At 52.9% G+C, this 18,973-nt stretch overlaps 1 protein-coding gene across 8 annotated transcripts in view; it reads right to left on the reverse strand.

The window, feature by feature from the left end:
• Window positions 1–5,941: 5,941 nt before the first annotated feature.
• Window positions 5,942–18,973, reverse strand: part of ARHGAP22 (Rho GTPase activating protein 22) — a 157,570-nt gene continuing 144,538 nt past the window's right edge. For all 8 annotated transcript variants that reach the window (XM_075934645.1, XM_006118141.4, XM_075934643.1 and 5 more), the window contains 5 exons: window positions 17,964–18,096; window positions 15,025–15,098; window positions 12,980–13,101; window positions 9,068–9,971; window positions 5,942–6,758 (listed from right to left, as the gene is read on the reverse strand). In XM_075934645.1, coding sequence (XP_075790760.1) covers window positions 6,530–6,758; window positions 9,068–9,971; window positions 12,980–13,101; window positions 15,025–15,098; window positions 17,964–18,096 — 1,462 coding nt within the window. In that variant the 3' untranslated portion in view covers window positions 5,942–6,529. The remainder of the gene's footprint in view (window positions 6,759–9,067; window positions 9,972–12,979; window positions 13,102–15,024; window positions 15,099–17,963; window positions 18,097–18,973) is intronic.

Consider the following 18,973-nt stretch of genomic DNA (forward strand, 5'->3'; position numbering starts at 1 on the left):
TTCCACTGCCACTGCTGAACAGTTAAACTAGTTTATTATTGAACTACCTCACACAAACTTTCTATGTTTTCTTGAGAAAATAGATCTAACCTTCACTATTGGATCTACCCTGAATGTGAAATACAAAGTACATTTCCCTTTTTAAACAGCCCAACCTTTTGGCCAATGTTGAGACAATACCAGTAAGTATGTATCATGTATACTTCCCGTAAGATGTTCATGTGTAATTTATAGCTCACGTACAATAATGTACATCCAGAAAATTGTGTTAGATGTAAATTGGTGAATTTATTATTGTGGTCTGGTTTTGTAGGTAAAAATAACTTAACTAGTAATATCAGTCCATCCTTTACATTTTACAAAAGGAATGATTCGTGGTAAGCTTTGCATAGAGATGAATTACTTTTGTAGGCCCAATATCTAGTCTATTTTTGAGAGTTCTTAAACTTTTAACTTATTACTAAAGTTGAGCAAAACTGGCTGAATTCTCGTGATCACTCCCTGAGCCCTTCTTGTGAGGACACTGATGTGTATTCTGTCCTGGGAAATATGGAGGGGAAGGATACACACCTTTTAAATATGGAAAAATTACAGTTCGTTTTCTTTCCCACTTGCCATCCTCCCCTCCCCTGTTCCTTTTTGCCCCTCCCCAATAAGCCACTGGTGAGGAAATACTGAGATCATTGTGGTTTTTCTCATCCACGCCATCCGTCATGACACGTGCACCACTGGAATGTATACATCGTTATCGAGTATGTCAATTGGGTATAATGATATTTTAAATAAAAAAGGATAAAACGTTGTTTAATGACCGCTCTGTCGTTAGTGTTTCTTCATTGCAGCTCCGGAGCACTGAGGTGTCGTGTGGTGGATTTCATAGGACAGCTGCCACTTCACGCGTGTTTGCCTCAGTCAGTTGTGGGGGAGGGGGAGAGCTCTGTTCTTTGTGGTGCCCCCAGGTCTGCTAGGGTGGGCATGCCAGCCTTTTTGATGGCCCGGTCCAGACCTGTCAGTCACTGGTAGCAGAAGACTCCTTCACTCCCTGCTCTCCTGTTGGAGGCTTTCAGTGCGATTCGGTGACCGGCTACTCTGAGGCCCAGTTCCTGCCCTGGGCTACACACCTGGCCCCCAGCAGAACTGTCCCTGCACTTGCCTGAGGCAAGAGCAGCGACATTTTTGCAGCTCCTTCTCTGTAGTCCTCTGTCATGTGTCTTGTATGGGAGCAACCTCTCCTGCTGAGTGTCCTGGTCTGGGCAGGGATGGAACCCTTGAACAAAGGAGGCTGCCTCTTCTAAACAGTTCCTTCTTCAGTCTCTGTTGGAGGAGTGCAGCAGGTGGAAGGTGGTACTGAGCCACTCAAACCCACACCTGCAGCCACGCTCCTGGCCAGAGCGGCCACTGGCCCCAACATGGACCCTAATGTCAGAGCGCAGGTAGGGTCTTTGCACTAATCGGCCACCGGCAGCTTCCTTGCTGCTCCCCCAGGCAGTAGCTCCCAGGACTCAGGCTCCTGTCTTAGGCAAGCTGGGCCCTGGCCTTAGGCTTTGTGCAAGGCCCTTTCTCACACACCAGCCCACTCTTTGGACCTGCCTCCTTGAGAACCTCTCAGATATTCTGGTGAGTGGCGCTCCCTGCACTGTGGCGGGAGAGCCCCGTGCCAGTGCCATGGAAAGACAGCAAATGAAATCCGTCCCCTATCGTAATGCAGCGCTCTGCTTTCTCTTCCAGCGCATCCAGGGAGAGTGGCTGAAACAGAACGAGAGATTTCTTAGTGCAACTGCTGTGCGTGTAGAATGGGGGGAGAGTATTTGGAGGGGAAAAGTGAAAGTTGGCATTAATCTAGTTTCTGTCACTTGAGTAAAGCGTATGGGGACACCTGTATTAGCGGCATGTCCTCCAAGGAAACTCTGGTAACTTCATGATGAGTGCTGTTACATTTAAATAGCATTAGAATACATTTTTAGCTGGTGCCAAGTAATTGAGAGATGATGAAACCAGGCCTGAGAGTCTAATCTCAGCCTAAGGATTTGGCTTTGGTTTTGGTGATGTCTAGTCACGTAGTTCCAGATCTGAACATACATGGCTGTGGTTTAGCTGAAATCAAGATTTCGGGTTTAGTTTTGTTTTGTTTTGCAAGCCAGCAGTGCTGCGAACCCTTGGAGATTGTAGTACCTGCTGTTGTTTTTAATTCTTTGCTCTTCCTTTAGCTCGGTTAAAATGGACGTGGGAGGGTGACCGCACAGAGATCCCTTATACATTTCCGCTCATATTGCCGCCCGTGAACAGGCTGGGCTTCTCAGTAAATCAAAGTAAATCATCAACAAGAAGAACACGTCTAGCTTGCTGCTCTGCAGGGGGCAGGCATCTTTGGTTTAGAGATTTTTTTTTTCCCCCTGCTTACTCCTCCCTTGACTATAACAGATTTGGATATAAGGATAATGGAAGGGAGATATTCTTGCGTGATGAGTGAGCCGTGCTTTGGGGATGGGGAAGCTCATTCTCTGAAGTATTAAACTCCTGTCAAATGTCATTAGTTCTAGGCGTGATCCTGCTAGAAACATCACAAGCAAGGAACTGAACATAGCCGTTCTGCCACTGGCCGAGTGTCCGTTCCGCCCTGGGACTCACGGAACACCCTTCTTCCTGAGTTGCAGCAGCTTGGCTTTGTTGCTTCATGCAGATTTTTTGTGCCAAGGTATTTGCCGTATTGTTACTTCCATTTCTGGCTCCCTCCCTCCCCCCCTCCTGTCATAACCCTTCTGCAGTTTCCACCTATATTAGCTAGGAATGGGCGGGAGTGTTTCTGGGTGGGATGGTGGTCAAGCAAAGCCGGGGGGAGGACTCGCTTCGTTGTAAGGGCCTGCCTGTGTCTTTTGGAGTGTTATACTAATGCGTCTGAGCTTATTCCAGGAGGGACAATTATCCACTGGGCCAAAGCCAGATAATTCTTCTGGGGTTGTCATAAAATAGCAAAGAATCACTACCTGCGTGAGTGAGTCTTGATGACGAGAGGGATAGGGGCAAAAAGCTTCATGAAGCTGTATGATGAAACAGAGCTGTAAGGTCTCTTGCCATATACAGGCACCCCAGAAACTGAATAAACTAGGCTGCATCCTAATGTGCCTGAAAACCTAGAACAGCAGCCTTATGCAAACCTCAGTAGGATCTAATCTTCCCCTGCTTCCCCAGTCTGCAGGTGTTTCTTTCTGGGTTGGTAGCCCCTCAGGTGGAAGTACCACAGCTGTTAGATGGCACAGATCACGCAAAACACACCCCTGCTTCTTGCACACTCTCCTCAGCAGAATGTTAACATGTAATTTGCCATTGTTAGGTTTCAGCGTTAACACCCATTGAGCAGTTTGTGCTGCTCGGGTTTCAAATGGCCTGCAGCCCACGACAGACCCCGCTGCAATGGATAACTGTCAGTCTGATCGGAATGTGTTCTGTGCAGCCGTAAGGGGGAGAGGTGTCCTTACCGATCTAGAACTGGATCTGGGGTTCTCCCAACTTTCATTGAGAACAAAAATGATGACCTGCCCGCAGGGAGGCGGATCAAGGCCTGAGCTCTGCCCCAGCAAGGCAGCCCTGGCTACCTCGACCCGCAGTGTGAGAAGCACTGAACTAGGTGTATTAAACAGAAGTTTGTGCGTGGTAGCCAGCAGGGGACAGTATCAGCTCCCTGAATTGCCTTCTCAGCCCAGCCTGACTTGTGTGAGTGAAACCACCCCTTCATGGAACAGAGGCTGCTGTGCAGGCGCTGAGACTAGATGCCTGGATGCTTCATGTTGGAGCTGCTGCTGGGGGAGGGAACTTCACTGTGCCGTAGCCTTCCTGCGTGACCCTGGACACTTAGCCTCTCTGTGCCTCTACTCTCCATCCGTGCTGCGGGGTTGCTAGCATTTCCTGCCTGCCAGGGCAGAGTGAGGATAAATACAGAAGGACAGGGCGGTGCCAGGTTCACAGTGAGGGGGCCATGGAGGTAGTTAACAGTTTGGTTGCTGTGTCTCTGGATTACACGGAGAGGAGAATCTCCAGCTCTCATCACTGATCCCTTGAGCTGGGCAGATGTAAGGAAGCGTCTGCTTGATTGTCACTGGAGATGCGGGTTAACAGGTATCCCTCCTGAACGTGCTGTCTGCTCACAGGCGAGGGTTGATTTTTGATGATGGCGGTGTAGGAAAAATGCCAAGGAGCCACTTGGAATGTTACTTCTACATTGACTAGACGAAGTGGCTCCTAGTTCCCTTGGCTGTGTCTCGGATGGCTTGAATGGAGTCACGGTAGAATACATGTGAAGATGAAACAACTGCCAAGGCAAAATGCAGCTCCTTTCAGCCCCTGTGGGTGGTAGGCTACTCCTAGGAACAGGCAGGAGACTGACAGTGCTTTACAACCCTGCACTGGGGCAGAGGCTGGGTGTGGAAAGGCCTGGACTGGAGAGGGGGAGTGTGTGATTGTTTATTTCAGTCGTTTCAAATTGAGCCATGTTTTAAAGCAGTGGTTCTCAACCAGCTGTGCGCTGAAAATTTACAGGTGGTACATAAACTCAATCTAGATAGTTGCCTAGTTTTGAAACAGGCTGCATAAATTGAGCCCTGCATAGATAAAATTTGTATCTGCAGCTGTCTGCAGATTGCCTGGGTTCTATACATAAAAACCACTAGCAAAGTCAGTGCAAACTAAAATTTCATACAGGCAGCGGCTTGTGTCTACTGCTCTCTATACTATGTTGACATGAAATACAATGTGTACGTTCCAGTTGATGTATATTTTAGAATGGTAAAATGAGTGTCAGCACTTTTTCAGTAACTGGGAGCTGTCACACTTGTATTTTTATGTCTGATTTTTGTAAGCAAGCTGCTTTTAAGTAAGATGAAACTTGGGGTACATAAGACTTCTCAGACTCCTGAAAGGGGTACGATACTGGAAAGGTTGAGAACTGCTGTTTTAAAGTCTCACCGTGCTAATAGAACTGGCCCTTGTTTCAAAGCCAAGCAAGGCTTGAGCGGAAGAGGTTTTACTTATTTAGCTCATTTGCAACACTCCTATTACTGTGGGAAGAAAGGGGAATGGGAATGATGGGATGGTACTGAGGTGCACGTGAGCAAGAAGGAAATAAAACAGCATGGATTAGCTGAAAGAGGAGCATTCCTAGCTTGCTGCTTACAGTGGGGATGGCTCTAACTATAATCACCCAGGTTTTGAAAAGCCTGTAACGGAAAGGAAACTGAGAAGTGATCTGGGCAGCTCTGAAAATCCCACAGCAGCTCCCACACCATACCCCTAGCCCCAAACTGTCCCTTCGGTCAGCTCATCCCGCCCTTGGGAGGTGGGAGTGGGGGCTAGCACGGCTGCTCCCCTCCTGTTAGCTTCCTTCACTGACAATTTCTCCCATGCAGACTACAGAAACTGGGGCGGAGAGGGGAACAAAACAGTTGACCTCTCTGCCTTAGCAGAGGGGGTGTGTGTGTGGAGTGCCACAGAAATGCAAGACTGGGTAGACTTAGCACCTCTGGCTCTGAGAGCACTGTTTGCCAGGTGAGAATTGGGATAAATCAGCAAGGAGCAGACTCTGTCTCTAGTACTTGAAGTCTCTTATATGAGTGCATGTCAGCTACATTTAAGCCTGCAGTCAAAACTCTCCTGCTACTGTCATATCTGAGGTGCTTTGGTAGTTTCCATATTGTGGCCTTTAACTAACAGGCACTTATTAACAGAGCAGCATGGAAATCAGCAATCTCTCAGTCCCGCGTTGAACTCCATTTCTGCAATTAATGACACAGTCGTTATTTCAAACCTCAGACCAGTGCAAAGCCTGGCTGACAAGGACACGGACTGGTGGCAAGTGTTGAGTTAAATCTCCAGGGGGGTTGCCCCTCCAAGCGATTTATTAGTCACGTATTTTAAGTCACATTTGGTGCAAATAATATTTAGAGTAGGGAAGGATGGAAAATTGGGCAGCAACCTTTAATGAAGGTGTCAGACTTTCAAATGCCTTCAGGTGCCTGGCTAGTTTTGCAAAACGCCTTCATAACATAATACCAAGTACAGGAAGAAAGCACTTCCACCAAGGAACTTTTTAAACAGATTTCACAATGAAAGGAAAACCTGAAAAGTCCAGCTTGATTCATCATGTGGGCTAAACAGTGCTGCCAGGCTAGCTGGGTCACCTCCAGAGGAGCCATGCGTGCTCCGGCCCGCCTCAGCTCGCTTAGGTCATGGCAGTAATGTCGGGAGCGTTACTGTTGTCCCTGGCCAGCAAAGGACAGTAAAGCCAGAGCCAGGGGTGTGTCTGTGTAAGAGTTATCCCTTTGACGTTAGGAAGGAATGGTCCAGCCATCTGTGGTTTCAACATTGCCTCTCGCAGTCAGTGTCCCTGATAGTGCCAATACTATAGCATATGTAAACAAAACAGCAAAAATTCTTAGCGCAGGGAATCGCAGCAGAACTACTCATGATGCATGAGCAACCCCGAACAGAACGACTTGTGCTGGAATTGAAAAACACTGTCTGTGTACCGCTGCTTCCTTTACTTTGGCACTTTAGCTCCCCGACTTGCAGCAGTCAGATTTCCTAATGTAGAAAAAAACTCTTCCATTTCTGTCTGCAGGAGCTGGTTTCTCTTTTCTGCATCTTCACGCGCGCGCTCTGAATTCCTCAGTTTGATCTCCAGCATTGTGTATTTCTTTCGCTCCTGGTCCAACTCCTCTTCTAACCTTGCCACCTGTTTCCTCAGTTCAGCGCTTGCTGCTTCAATTCTTTAAAGACAAGAGGAAAAAGAGTGTTTTAGTCTCTAGACCACTGCTACAGTGATTGCCATGAAAAATACACGTTTTCCATATGACAGCCAGAACAAACACCTTGTATGATGCCATCGACAGCGGGCTTTTGTTACGGAGGTACCAACTGTAACTCAGGAGGCGATGTTGAGTTGAATTGTGAATGATTAATTAAGATTCAGGGTTTTTTTTGCATCTGAGAGACCATGTCCTTCCCAAACTTACGACACTGATTCTGTGGGGAGAGAATCAACCTTCTGAGGATTTACAAATCAACCCATTCATAGGTTTATAAGCAGCTTTCCTCTTCCTTCATGCCATTGCTTTTACTTGTCAAAATACCCTTTAACCTACAGGACTGGAACACCAGGCATACTAGACTGGCTGCTGCTTCTAACTGGCATTAAGTCTGTGCCCTGCAGAACCCTTGGTAAAGCAAAGAGTCAGAGCTCTGTACCCACCGAGGGGACTGAAACCCAAATGCTGTTCTCTTAGAGCGTGCTTTGTGTGAGGGGCAGCATGGCTGTGTCTATCAGGCCTGCTCTCCTATGGGTCACCCACTTCAGTATTGACTTGCTCATAGTACAGTGTGTTATGCCTCTTGCTAAACTGACAGGTGTATATGGCATAACAGACTCTTGGGACTCCTAACCAGAGTAGCTCCAGAGGTTGAAACAGACACTTTCGCATTGGAATTCAAATCACACTGGTGCGCAGGGGTAGAGTTGTTGCAGTTGTGCGTAACGAAATGTCTTTGTTTTAAAAAAGCAAAAACAAACCTGGGAAGCTGTATTAAAAAAACCAAGAGAAGAAGATGAAAAGCACCCCAGGACTGGATCCCAGCTCAGACAAGACAGACTGGAAGAGCCAGCAAGCCGAGCCGCTTGTAACACACAAGAAATAACTAGTAACAGACACCTTGACTTAAATCTGCACTGTACTGTATCTACACTAGTTTCAGTCCTGGTGCTCTGTGTTGTATCCTGGCTCGTGAGTGGGACCCCTACTCACTAGATACATAATAGCCCAGTGAATAAGTAACATGCCAACTATCAAAATCCAGAGCTCATTTACCGAAATGCAACACCTACTTTTCTGGGCCTACTGCTGTCTAACAGCATGACACCAGACTCCTCAATCTGCAACTTTTCTTCAGCGGGGCCTGCTGGCCAGCCTTGGGTAAGTCACCACAGTGCTCCGTGCCTCTCTCTCCCCATATATGAAACCTAGGTAATAGTGCCTACCTCCTCTGCAAAGAGCTCTGAGCTCTGCTACATGGGAGCGAGGGGGTACAGAACAATTGACTGCCCTGCCTATCAGCCCATGTCTTATATGCAACAGCACATCCAAGTCTGGTAACCCCCCAGTATTTCACACGCATGCTTCCCTGCCAATATCCCTGTGACACACACACACATTTTAAACAGCACATTGATCCTGCAACCCCTACCTGTGTGTGTTCCGAAACTCTCCTTGGGGCTGCCGGAGCGGAGTATGTACGATGCCTGTACCACCGGGCTCTAAATGAAGGCTGCATTTTCAAACCAGCTCGTGAATTTGCTACGGCTGTGGCCACTCCCTGCACAGACCAGGTGACCAAACACCTGGGTACCTGGTTTGAGCTCCCAAAGACCTGTTTGCAAGCACAGGCATGGGACGCTCATGGGTGTGTTGGCTGAAAGAGGAGTCCTAGCCCGGAGTGTACTTTCGAAGTTTAGACAAGAGCTAAGCTGTAAGAAGGGGAGGGGTAAAAAGTGCAACTGAAGCACATTCTTGTTGAAAAATGGGGAACTGTTAAAACTCACATCCCCCCCCCCAAGAAAAGGTGGATTTTGGTGGAATTTTCCACTGGTAAAATCTTAACCAAATCTTTTGCGTCAGGCTGCGCTGACATTAGTTATTGTGTCAGGCTTAGTTGCCCCAGCACCTCCTGGGAGTAGGAGTTAAGGTGCCTCATGCCCTCTTTCCCCACCTGTTGGCTGGGCTCTCCAGCTGGACTACACCTCCCATGAGGCCAACTGACTGAATGAGAATCCCTCCCGTGCCCACTGAGAGTGACAAAATATTGGCATTTCGCTAGTTGTCGGAGGCTAGAGATGGGAGCGAAGCTGGAACCAGCCCCCACCGAGCTCAGGGGGAGCTCAGACGCGAGCTGGATCAGAACGTTGCAGCCCTGCTCTCGTAAACCAACCTCGATCCCAGCACCCCCCTGTTTGAGCAGGAGTGGCTTGGTCCAACGAGGGCGGCACTGCATCGAGAGACCCCAGCACAGCTGAGAGCCACTTTACCTTTTGATACTTGACTCATACTCAGTCCTCTGTTTGCTCAGTTCTGTCTTTAGCTCCGAGACCAGGCTCTGCAGAGCCCTCGAGCATTTGGCTGAGTCTTTGGAAGCAGCCGCCAGGTTGCTCTGCTCACTGCAGCTGCTGACGCACATTTCAAACCTCTCCGCGCTGCTCTCTAGGTCCGCAGGCTTGACCTCGCTCTGCGACAGCGAGCCCTGAGTGGCCCATTCTGTTTTGAGGGAGCTTAACGTGGAGGAGTCGCTAGCCCGGCAGGCCGGGCAGCTGCTGACAGAATCGACGACCGAGATCTCGCAGGACGAGGCGGACCAGGCAGTGCTGGCGATGCTGTGTGCGCTCAGGGAGAGGCTGGAAGAGGGAACGTTGTCGTAGGTGGAGAGTCTTTGGGATGAACCGGAGTCTTTTCCCCGCTCCCCAGAGGACGTCCGGCGGTGGCCTCGGAGAGAGTACAATCCGTTCATGAGCCAGTTCCCGCTGGAGGGTAGATTGGGAATGTCCAAGGATGAGTTACCCAGCTTGGGGCTGACGGACCTCGCCCCCTGTTGCCGGAAGGAGTACTTCCAGGTGGGTAACGTCTGCACTCTCTTGCTGGGGCTGGTGGCAGGCTGGCTGGCCCTGCTGCTGCGCTCCTGGGAGGCGTTTTTAGCCAGCGAGCTGCGAGTGGCGTCCGGCGCCACGGCACTGCTAGAAGGCAAGCTGGCAGGGCTGGGACCACTCTTCTCCAGCCTGCTCTCCTCCCCCTCTTCCTCGGAGATCCACTCCACCATGCTGCGCTGCAGCACGGAGCGGGCTTCGGGCGGAGCCCCTGCCGCATCGGCCTGCGAGACGGCAAAGATTCGTCCATGTTCGCTTATCAACACGGTCATCAAGTGCTGAACCAGCGAGGTGCCTGTGGGGAGAGAACGGAGGCAAGAGCTTAATGGGAGAAAAGACAAGGTCGGTTAGTGGTTTCCTGTCTGCAAGAAACCCAAGGCCGGGGCACGTCCTTAAGCAACGGGTGTGTGCAAGTCACACACAACAAGGACGCTGGGCACCTCTCCTTCAAGGGCTGCAGAAAGGGAGTGAGTATCGTTGTCCCCATTATTGGGGGGAGGGGAAGGAAATAAGGATCTAGGTCAGTTGCCACAATGCAGATGATTCACTCCACTGCCCCCTGCACTAACCATTATACAATGTTTTCTCCCTTGAAGCAAAGACTCCTGGAGAAAGCTGGACACCAGTGTAATTTTCCTGTACAGTAATTCCTCATTTAACACTATCGATATGTTTCAGAAAATGATCGTGTTACGTGAAAACGTGTTATGCGGGGTCAATTTTCCCATTGAAAATAATGGAAAAGGTGGGGGTTGCGTTTCAAGCAGTGGTGTCTGTTGGGACCAGGACATAAGGTTGGGGGAGAAAGGGGACTGGGTTACAGCAGGGAGGGGAGGTGTTCGGCTGAAGAGAAGGGGAGGAGGATTGGGTTGGGAGTATGCCCCTGTGACGGGTCTGCCGGGACCCGCACTGTGTCAGGCGAGGGGGGGTTGCCGGCAAACGGTGCGGTGAGCGGCGAACCCTCCAACGCTTTGCAAGGAGGCGGGGGAAGCCCCGTGCAGTCGCCAGCAACGGGCCAGCTGGGGAAATCATGTTATTCCGGAGACAGACGTGTAATTCAAAAAACGTTCCCTAAAAAAAAATAAATTAGGCTATCACGAAAACGTGTTAAGCGGGCACACGTTAAATGAGGAATTACTGTACATTTTTTAGGTGGACAGGTGCACTCCCATACATAAGCTGAACAAATAGCTTTCTGCACTATTCAGTCCAGCTACCTGTTTCTGTACTTCTATTTCAAACGCAATTGTAGGGATCTTCAACCCTACCCATAAGTGTTAAACAGCTCTTATAGTGCAGCCTCAGAGTCATATCTGTTTGGAAAGTGCCATAGAAATAAAAATGTTAAGTTACAGGGGTAGCTTCATTTCTGATGTAACTCCATTGACTTTAGTTGAATTACCCTCCTTCAACTCATCAATGTAGTCAAAAATACTCTACAGTGAATGGCAGACAATTAACAAGCTATAGGTCAGTAAAAATTGTTTTCAGCAGTGAAACAGAAAGTAGTAGAAAAGGCCATTTATCAAGCCCGTGCCAAATATTTTCTACCACGTAAATGAGAAAATCAAGATCAACAGCATTTTCATGAATTACAATTGATCTTTTTTGTTGAAGATCGATAACGAATACGGGGAAAATTTTCAAATCCGGGCACTTAAAATAGTTACAACCATATTTTACAGGATCTCAGTAAGAGGCCTGATATTTTGACATGCTGAGATCCTGCTGGGCTGCAGGAGGTGGGAGAACAAAACACTTCTAAAAATGAGACTGCTTCGTTGGCACCCAATACGGATTCAGGACCCCGACTTTAAAGATTTTGGTTTCAGAAGTGTATTGTTAATGGCTCAGAGCATGTCTCTGTATCTCTTCACACAGGCAGACCATAAGAATGGCCAGACTGGCTCAGAGCAACGGTCCATCTAGCCCGGTATCCTGCCGGACAGCAGCCAATGCCAGGTCCCACTTTACTTCTCAAGCTAAGGACCAAAAACCCTTCCACTGCGAATAGCTAACGGATCCTTTGCTCTCACTGGGCAGTAACATCCCTCCTGCTGCCTGCTTCGGACTTGACGTGTATTCTTTCCAAAGATGGTGCCAGGCTGCAAAATTTTGAGTGGCCTCCCAGCTTTTCGCCTGCTTGGAGCTATTTGAAGCCAGGATTCTGGTTCAGATCCGTCTCTCGCTACTTCGCTTGACAGTTTCTGAGAAGGGCACACGGGGCGGAAGAGGTGGCAAAGGCAATCAAGCAGGTGTAGAGGAGCGCTCGCTGGCCTGACCTACACCGATTTACTGCTGACTAGCAAACACGGCCACTTACCATCCTATCCCCTTGATAGAGAGACCTGTGTTTTCAGAGGCAGTGGGGCTACACAGTTGAGTAGATCTGATTCTCTGAAGGGGACACACATGCAATACACACTTGTCTGCATAAGCCAGCATGGCATTGGCTGGGAGGACATTGGTTACTGTAGCTCTCTCACACTCAAATGTTGCCCCAATGGCGTTGAGACGATCCCAGGCCACGCTGCCCTGCTGGGAAGAGCCCATCCCCAGAACGTGTGGAGAAGTCTGACTCCCCCACCCCCTGCCTGCTCTATGCTCTCAGCCTATTCCACTCCATCCTGCCACGTGCCACAGTCTCCAGCTCAGCAATCTCCTTGCCGTCGGCTGCAAGAAGGACGCCCAGCGTGCAGGGAAGAGGCAGCCAGATGTTTATGGGTGCTTTTCCACCCCTAGCTCAGCCACAACCCCAGAAAAGGGACGTCCTCTCGATGGGACCTGCCTTATGACACTGGCGTCGGTAACGACTCCGTAGCTATGGCTGAGTTCAGGCTTCTGTCTCCTGCCCTCCCGGGGGTCTGGCACGTGTCCGGAATAGACTTTCTCTTGGAATTCTGTCCGGATTAGAGACTTTTAAAGGTAAGCTGATGCAAAACTAGCAGTGACTTAAACTGATTCCCTAGGTCTGTGTTCCACATCTTCTTTGTGCCACAAGCATTTTGGAAGGCCACATTTGGAAAGGGACCTGTACACCGCAGCTGGGCGGTGAACACTCCAGCTCGGGTAGACACGCGCGCTGCCTCTGCTCACGCTACCACCTAAAAGTAGCCGTGGCCCGGACTGGCTGCCTGAGTCCGCCCTGTCCTGCTCCCAGGGACGTACTCCCCTATCAGCTCCTGGAATGGAACGCCCCAGGCATTGACGTTCCCAGTGGGCTAATCGTGATGGCATCGGATTTCTGACAGAGGCTTCCACCGGGGTCCAGGACATGGCCCCCCTCCAGAGCAAGAGCCCTACCTTCCATGATGGTGACCGGATCTTCCATTTTGGGCCGCAGTATATTTGGGCCGAACACCGTGGCGAGGTTCTGGACGCTCATCTTGTTCACGGTGGAGTGGGACTGAACTTCGTCGAGGAATCTTCAGGAGCCCCCCCAGAAGAAAAAGAGCGAGAGAGAGAGAGAGAGACGAGTAAACGGCCTGTGAAACCTTCCGCCTCAGTAGTTCCTTGTGCTCCCTTCGTAGCCGCCACGTCTCTGCCTTAGCCTGCGCGCTTCGTGAGCGGGAGCGCGCGTTTGGATCTGTTGGTACAGTGGGGGGCGGGGGGAGGGCTTCTGTGGGCCAGATCCGGACTGCCAAGTGGGTGGATCCATCCCACGGAGGCCCTGCTGCCTCCCCCCCCCCCCCCCCCGGCCAAAGCGCCATGCGCTGCTCGCAGGGTGGGGGTAGGGCAGGAGGGAGGTTTCACGTGCTCCTCCCGCCCCCATGCCAATCATGGTCTAGGGTGGGGTAGCCCTACCCCTTTCTGGTTGGACCCCGCCCCTTCCGGGGTGGCCCAGGGCTACTTCAAAAAAATTTTAAGTGGCCCCCGGGGGAAAAATTATTGCCCACCTGGGAGTAAGCGCAGTGGGGTTCCCGGCCATGCCCAAGTCTCAGCACTGCCCCGGGACAGACCTAAGAACAGTAACCCCAACTCTACCAGAGGGGGCAGAGAATCGGCCCAGTGGTTACTAGTGCTGCAGACGGGACCATTTAACAAGCCTGAAAACAGAGGTTCTCTCCTCGAACAAGGATTCTCAACAAACCACATTCCATGCAGGCACATAGTTTTCGCAGAAAAACCAGTCCCTCTCTGACCTCTCTGTCCTCAAAGGAAGCTGCCACAATAGCTTCAGGAAACAAGTTTGGGAACTTAAATCCATAACTCTGCGACACGCCCCAAAGAAGAGACGTAATGAAGACGCTGGGTTCTTAATCATCACAGTAACCTGTAGCCCCCTCTCCCTCCTTTGTCCTACAACCGGAGAGGTGTTAACTGGCCCTTTTGCTCTGGTTCCATTTTGCAACACTTGTTACTGGGTTAGCTGGGACGCTCTTGGGCCTGCTCCACACTAGGGATGTAAGTGACTAGTTGGGTTCCTACTCGACTAGTCGCGTCCCCCTGCCTCTTGCTGCCTCTGTCGGAGGCAGCAAGGGGTGGGGGAAGCAGGAGCCAGTGCTGGAGGGAGCTGGCTTAAAATTCAGTTCCCCCACCACCACTGTCTCCATGGGGGGTAGGGGAGGCAGAGGCGCAGCAGGGGATCTGGCACAAGCTGGGACAGCTGAGTCCTGGCTCGCGCCTAGTCCCTGACACTGCTGCTCTGCTTTTTACATATAGTAAGAGCCTGGGGGCTCTTCACGCCATTTAAAAAGCGGAGGTGCAGCAGTCCTGGAGCGTTCGGACTCCTGCTGCCCCAGGAGCTCGCCCCCTAGTTGGCTAATTGAGTAGTCGATGGACATTCCCCCAACTAGTCGATTAGCCTGCTGACCCCCATTTAACATCCCATCTCTGCACTACAGACGTGCATGTCGCGCTTCTGGGGAAGGCATTCCAAGCCGTCGGCTTAGCTCCCGCTCTGAGGGGGGCAGAATGCCTCGTTGCACGCTGCCCGTTGGCGAGAGAAGCCTCGAGGGTACGCAGGGCTCTTCCTCTAGTCCGAGACGTGTGCTCGGCACATCCGAGCCAGCACAAGGTGGAGCAGCGGTGGCTAATCGGATCCTGCACTGAAGGGCTTGCTCTGTCTTCTGCATTAGCACAGAGTCTAGAGCAGGCGGGGGCGCACGCTTGGTGTGTTCCTAGGCACTACTGTAATAAATGATTAATGGTGAGGACTGTCCGCCCTTGAGCTATGCCAAGCACTTCATTTACCAGGGCTGCATGAGCGCTGGCCCCACACGTATTTTTAAAGGCAGAGGTTAATTGGGTGCAAATTGGCTTATTGCGTTGGCATAGGATGGTCACACACGAAGCTGCACAACACGTGGCAGCCGTGGTGATCCTGGGCGCTAATTCATGGCACTTACTTGCAGATGTATTTGAGGAGGTTGTAGTTTGCCTGGGGCAGGGTCTTCACCTGTTTAGCCAGCTCTCGGGTGCCCTGTGGGTGGAGACAAACGAGAACAGCCATGTAGAGAAGGCAGCTTGGTCCGCTGTTGTCTGGGGCAAATCTTCCTCCTTGAGGCAAGCCCATGCCATAAACACTGAAAGCGGGGTGCTACATGGATCTGCAGGGGGGGCTTGCCCAGTTCCCCTCCCCACCAACTGGTATCCCCCGAGGGTGGTGCACTCTGCCTCTGGGGAGTGGGACAAGGAAAGAGAGGATGACATTGCAGATCCACCGGCTCCGGCCTGCCTCCAAATGTTAACACACCCGCCCCAGGGGACAAGCTGCCTGCGTGCAAGCCATGTGTGCTGCTGGGCTCTGTAGTGGTCCCGTTTTGCTGCAGCCGATGGCTCCTCGCTGTGGCCACGCTAGTGTCACGGGCGTTCTTCATGTGACCCACAGGCAGTAAACCAAACTTCACTGCCCATAAATTGTACTATAGACCTGAGTAAAACCTGGGGGCTCTGGGCCCGGGGTGCTGCAGGTGATGTCCCCACTCAGGACCCTTGCTGCTACTGGAGGAGTAGAGGGCAGGCCCCGATGCAGAGCTCTATGCACTGCCTCTGCCCCGAGCACCCACTCTGCATCTCCCATTGGCTGGGAAGTGCAGCCAATGGGAGCTGCGGGAGTAGTGCCTGCAGGCAGAAGCAGCAGGCAGAGTGGCCTGGCCGCACCTCCCCTAGGAGCTGAGGGAGGGACGTGTCGCTGCTTGTGGGGAGTTCCCCTGAGATAAGCACCACCCAGAACCCTCCCCCCTCCTGTGCCCTCAGCCTTCCCCCACACCGAAACTCCTGCTGCTGCTGGGGGCGAAGGGGAGGGTGATGTGGTGGCCCGAGACGGCCCCAGCAACGGTCCGTGCGGCTGCCCGGGGCCACCTAAGCTGCTCAGGCCAGCTGCAGACGTCACAGAATCTGTGCTCGGTGTAAATAATGTAGCTGGAGCTGCGTATCTTGAGTCCACCTTCCCCCTTGGCGTAGGCCTGGCCGGAGTGTAACTAAGTAGCAGCGTTTTTATCACAGGCCCCTAGGGAGTCTGGGTACGGACCCCGTGTGCACGGCAGAGGCCATCCTGCCCTAGACTTCGGCTGGCACGGGCAGCAGGCTTGTAAAATCCCTCCACTCACAGCAGCTCTGCCATGCCGCCAGGAGAGCACTCAGACGTAGTGACCGGCACAGGATCAGTCTATCCCCTTGTCCAGGATCCTGCCCCTCCAAGCAAGTCCACGGCAGAAACAACCCTCCCAAACCTCCACCGCCGCCAGAGAGCAGGCAGCCTCCTTGGGTCCCTTGCACTGCGGGGAATAACAGGGAAGAAAAGGCGCTGGAGAGCTGCGGAGTGCAGTGCCCAGCACCGCCACATGAGTGTCATTGTCCCTTTCTGGCGCCTTTCCTCGGAAAAGCTCAAAGGCCTTGACCAGTATCCTGTGGAAAACCCCCACGTCCCTGTGAGCTAGAACTGGGTACACAAGGGGTGGACAGTCATTTTTGTTTGAGGGGGGCACTCCAAGATTTCTGTGGAGAGAGGGTGGGGGTTGGGTGCAAAAGGGAGCTTGTGGTAGGGGCGTAGGCTGCAGGAGAGGCTGTAGGGTCTGAGAGGGATTTTGGGTGGAGGAGGAAGTGGAGATGGGAGGCAGGGGATTGGGATGCAGGCGTGGAGTTTGACCTGGGAGTCACAGGAGGGGATGCAGACTCTGCGAGCGCATCCACACTGCCAAAGCGGATTGAAAAAGAGATCTGCTTTTTTCGAAAGAGCGCGCCCAGACTGAATGGACGCTCTCTTGCACGTCAGCTGTGTTTGCGATGGACAGAATGGCCACCGGGGCACCTGTGCTTTTCCCTCTCCTTGGGAAAGAACAGGCTCTTCCCCGTCCGCACGCGCCTCTTCCCAAAGAGCTCTTTCGCAAAAAGGCTTCTTCCTCGTAGCAAGAGGATCGGCAACACAGGAAAACCCCTCTGTGCTTTCCGAAAAAGCTCTGTAGTTACCCCCCCCCCCCCGAGAGGGAGTCGTGTCCTGGGGGAGCAGGGTTGCATGGTGAGCTGGGGCAGGGATCGGGCTGCCGGAGCGGATTCTGGCCTGGGGAAGAGATGAAGGAGGGGGTGCAGGGTCTGAGAGGGAGTCGTGACCTTGGCTGCAGAAGGTTTGGGTGGTGACTTGGGGCAGGGAGTTGGGAGCAGAAGGGGGTGGGATGCCAGAGGAAGGCTCTGGCCGGGGGGCGTTTACCTTGGCTGGCTCCCTGCCAGCAGCCCAGTGAGGCTCCCAAGACGGGCTCTCTGCCTGCCGCAGACCCAGATTGCTCAAAATAGCTGGAGGCTCCCTCCATGGGCCTCTCTGCGCCGTGCACGCCTGGCCGGGGGTGGGACGCTGCACCTTGCCCCAGCCCAATCGTTGCCGCTCCCACTGGCCTACATGGGAGCCACTAGCTGTTTGGAGCAGCCTCAGGCTCAGGGTCTGGGTGGGGCCCATCAAAAGGCTTGCCAGGCCAGAGCCAGCCCGTGGGCCGTATCTTACCCTCCCTGTGGACGAGACGGAGACGTTGAGGCAAAGGGACCTGGCCAAGGTCACAGAGCAGGGCGGGATCAGAACCTGACTCAGTGTAAGTGCAGCGCCTAGAGGACAGCCTGGCCCAAGAGGACCTAAAACGTGCCTCATGGACATGGAGACCCCTGGATTCCTAGACTATTGCGAGTCGCTGGCTGCAGGCTGGAGCGTATGATGCTCGGGCCTGATCCAAAGCCGTTCAGAGTCACCAGGCGGGCTCCCAGGGCCGGCAGGGGGCTTTGGCTCAGGCCGGGGAGGAGGAGACGGAGAGGCTGTGTGTTGAGTCGCGAGACTCAGGAGGAAGGTTAGAGGGGCACTGACCTCTCCCTTGTCCTTGGAGAGCAGCTGGCCGCAGGACAGGAAGTCTTCGTATTTGGCAAAGGGGATGACGGGCTCCGGCAGCTCTCGGAGGTAAAGCTTCAGGAGCGACGCCACGGTGTGCACGTCCGTGTTGCTGCGACGGGAGAGAGGGACGGATGTTAGAAACCTGCAGGCTGACAGGAGGACAGTCCTGCCACACGTCCAGCCAACGGGCGAGCGTGCCCCAAACCCTCTGCTCCTCGCCGTGCAGCGTGCCGGACAAAGCGCTACCCCGGACAGGTAAGCGCCTCCGCTGCTCGGCTGCTTCCGGGCATGTCCCAACATCCCCGAGGTGTCGAGAGGGCGTGGCCAGGCAGGGTGGGGGAGGGCGGACCCTTGTGGAGTGGGGAGAGCAAGGGGGCTGAAAACACAGCTCTGTGTTCTCTAAAAACCAAACTGATCCAGACGCTGCTGCTGCTTCCCCCTCGCCGCGTGTGTCCGGGCGGAGCTCAGCCGTCCAGCTCTGCCCCGTGGGCTGCCCAGCAGGCGACACCCCGGCCTGGGTTCCCCCTTCGGCTTTGGGGGCCCACGCCAGGTCGTTTGGCGCTTGCGTTTCATACTCTAGCTGGAGCCTCTGCCCTTAGCCCTCTGCTCAGGGTTCTGCTGGGGGGCACCCAGACAAGCTGTGCTGGGGGTGGAGCTGCCGGCCTCCTTTGTGGCGGTGGCTCCTCTGCCTGCACACGTAGCAGAGTGCTAGAGAGGGGATTTACTGGGAACGGCCCGACGGGTTCAGCCCCGGACTCCCACTGGCCCAGGGTCCTGGGCAAGGTTCCCTCTGAGTTGCGTGGCGGCATGGCCCTGCAGCTGCTTAATCAGCCCCGCCGGTCAGGGGCTCAGGGCTCCATGCAGGGAACTGTCTGACTGGGGGCGCTGATTAAGCAGCTGCAGGGCTGTGCCGCCACGCAGCTCAGAGGGAACCTTGGTCCTGGGAGCTCGAAGCTGCAGAGGGTGGTGCAAGAACCCTGCAGCGC

The sequence above is a fragment of the Pelodiscus sinensis genome, chromosome 8 (genome assembly GCF_049634645.1).
Source record: "Pelodiscus sinensis isolate JC-2024 chromosome 8, ASM4963464v1, whole genome shotgun sequence".
Classification (NCBI taxonomy): Eukaryota; Metazoa; Chordata; order Testudines; family Trionychidae; genus Pelodiscus; species Pelodiscus sinensis.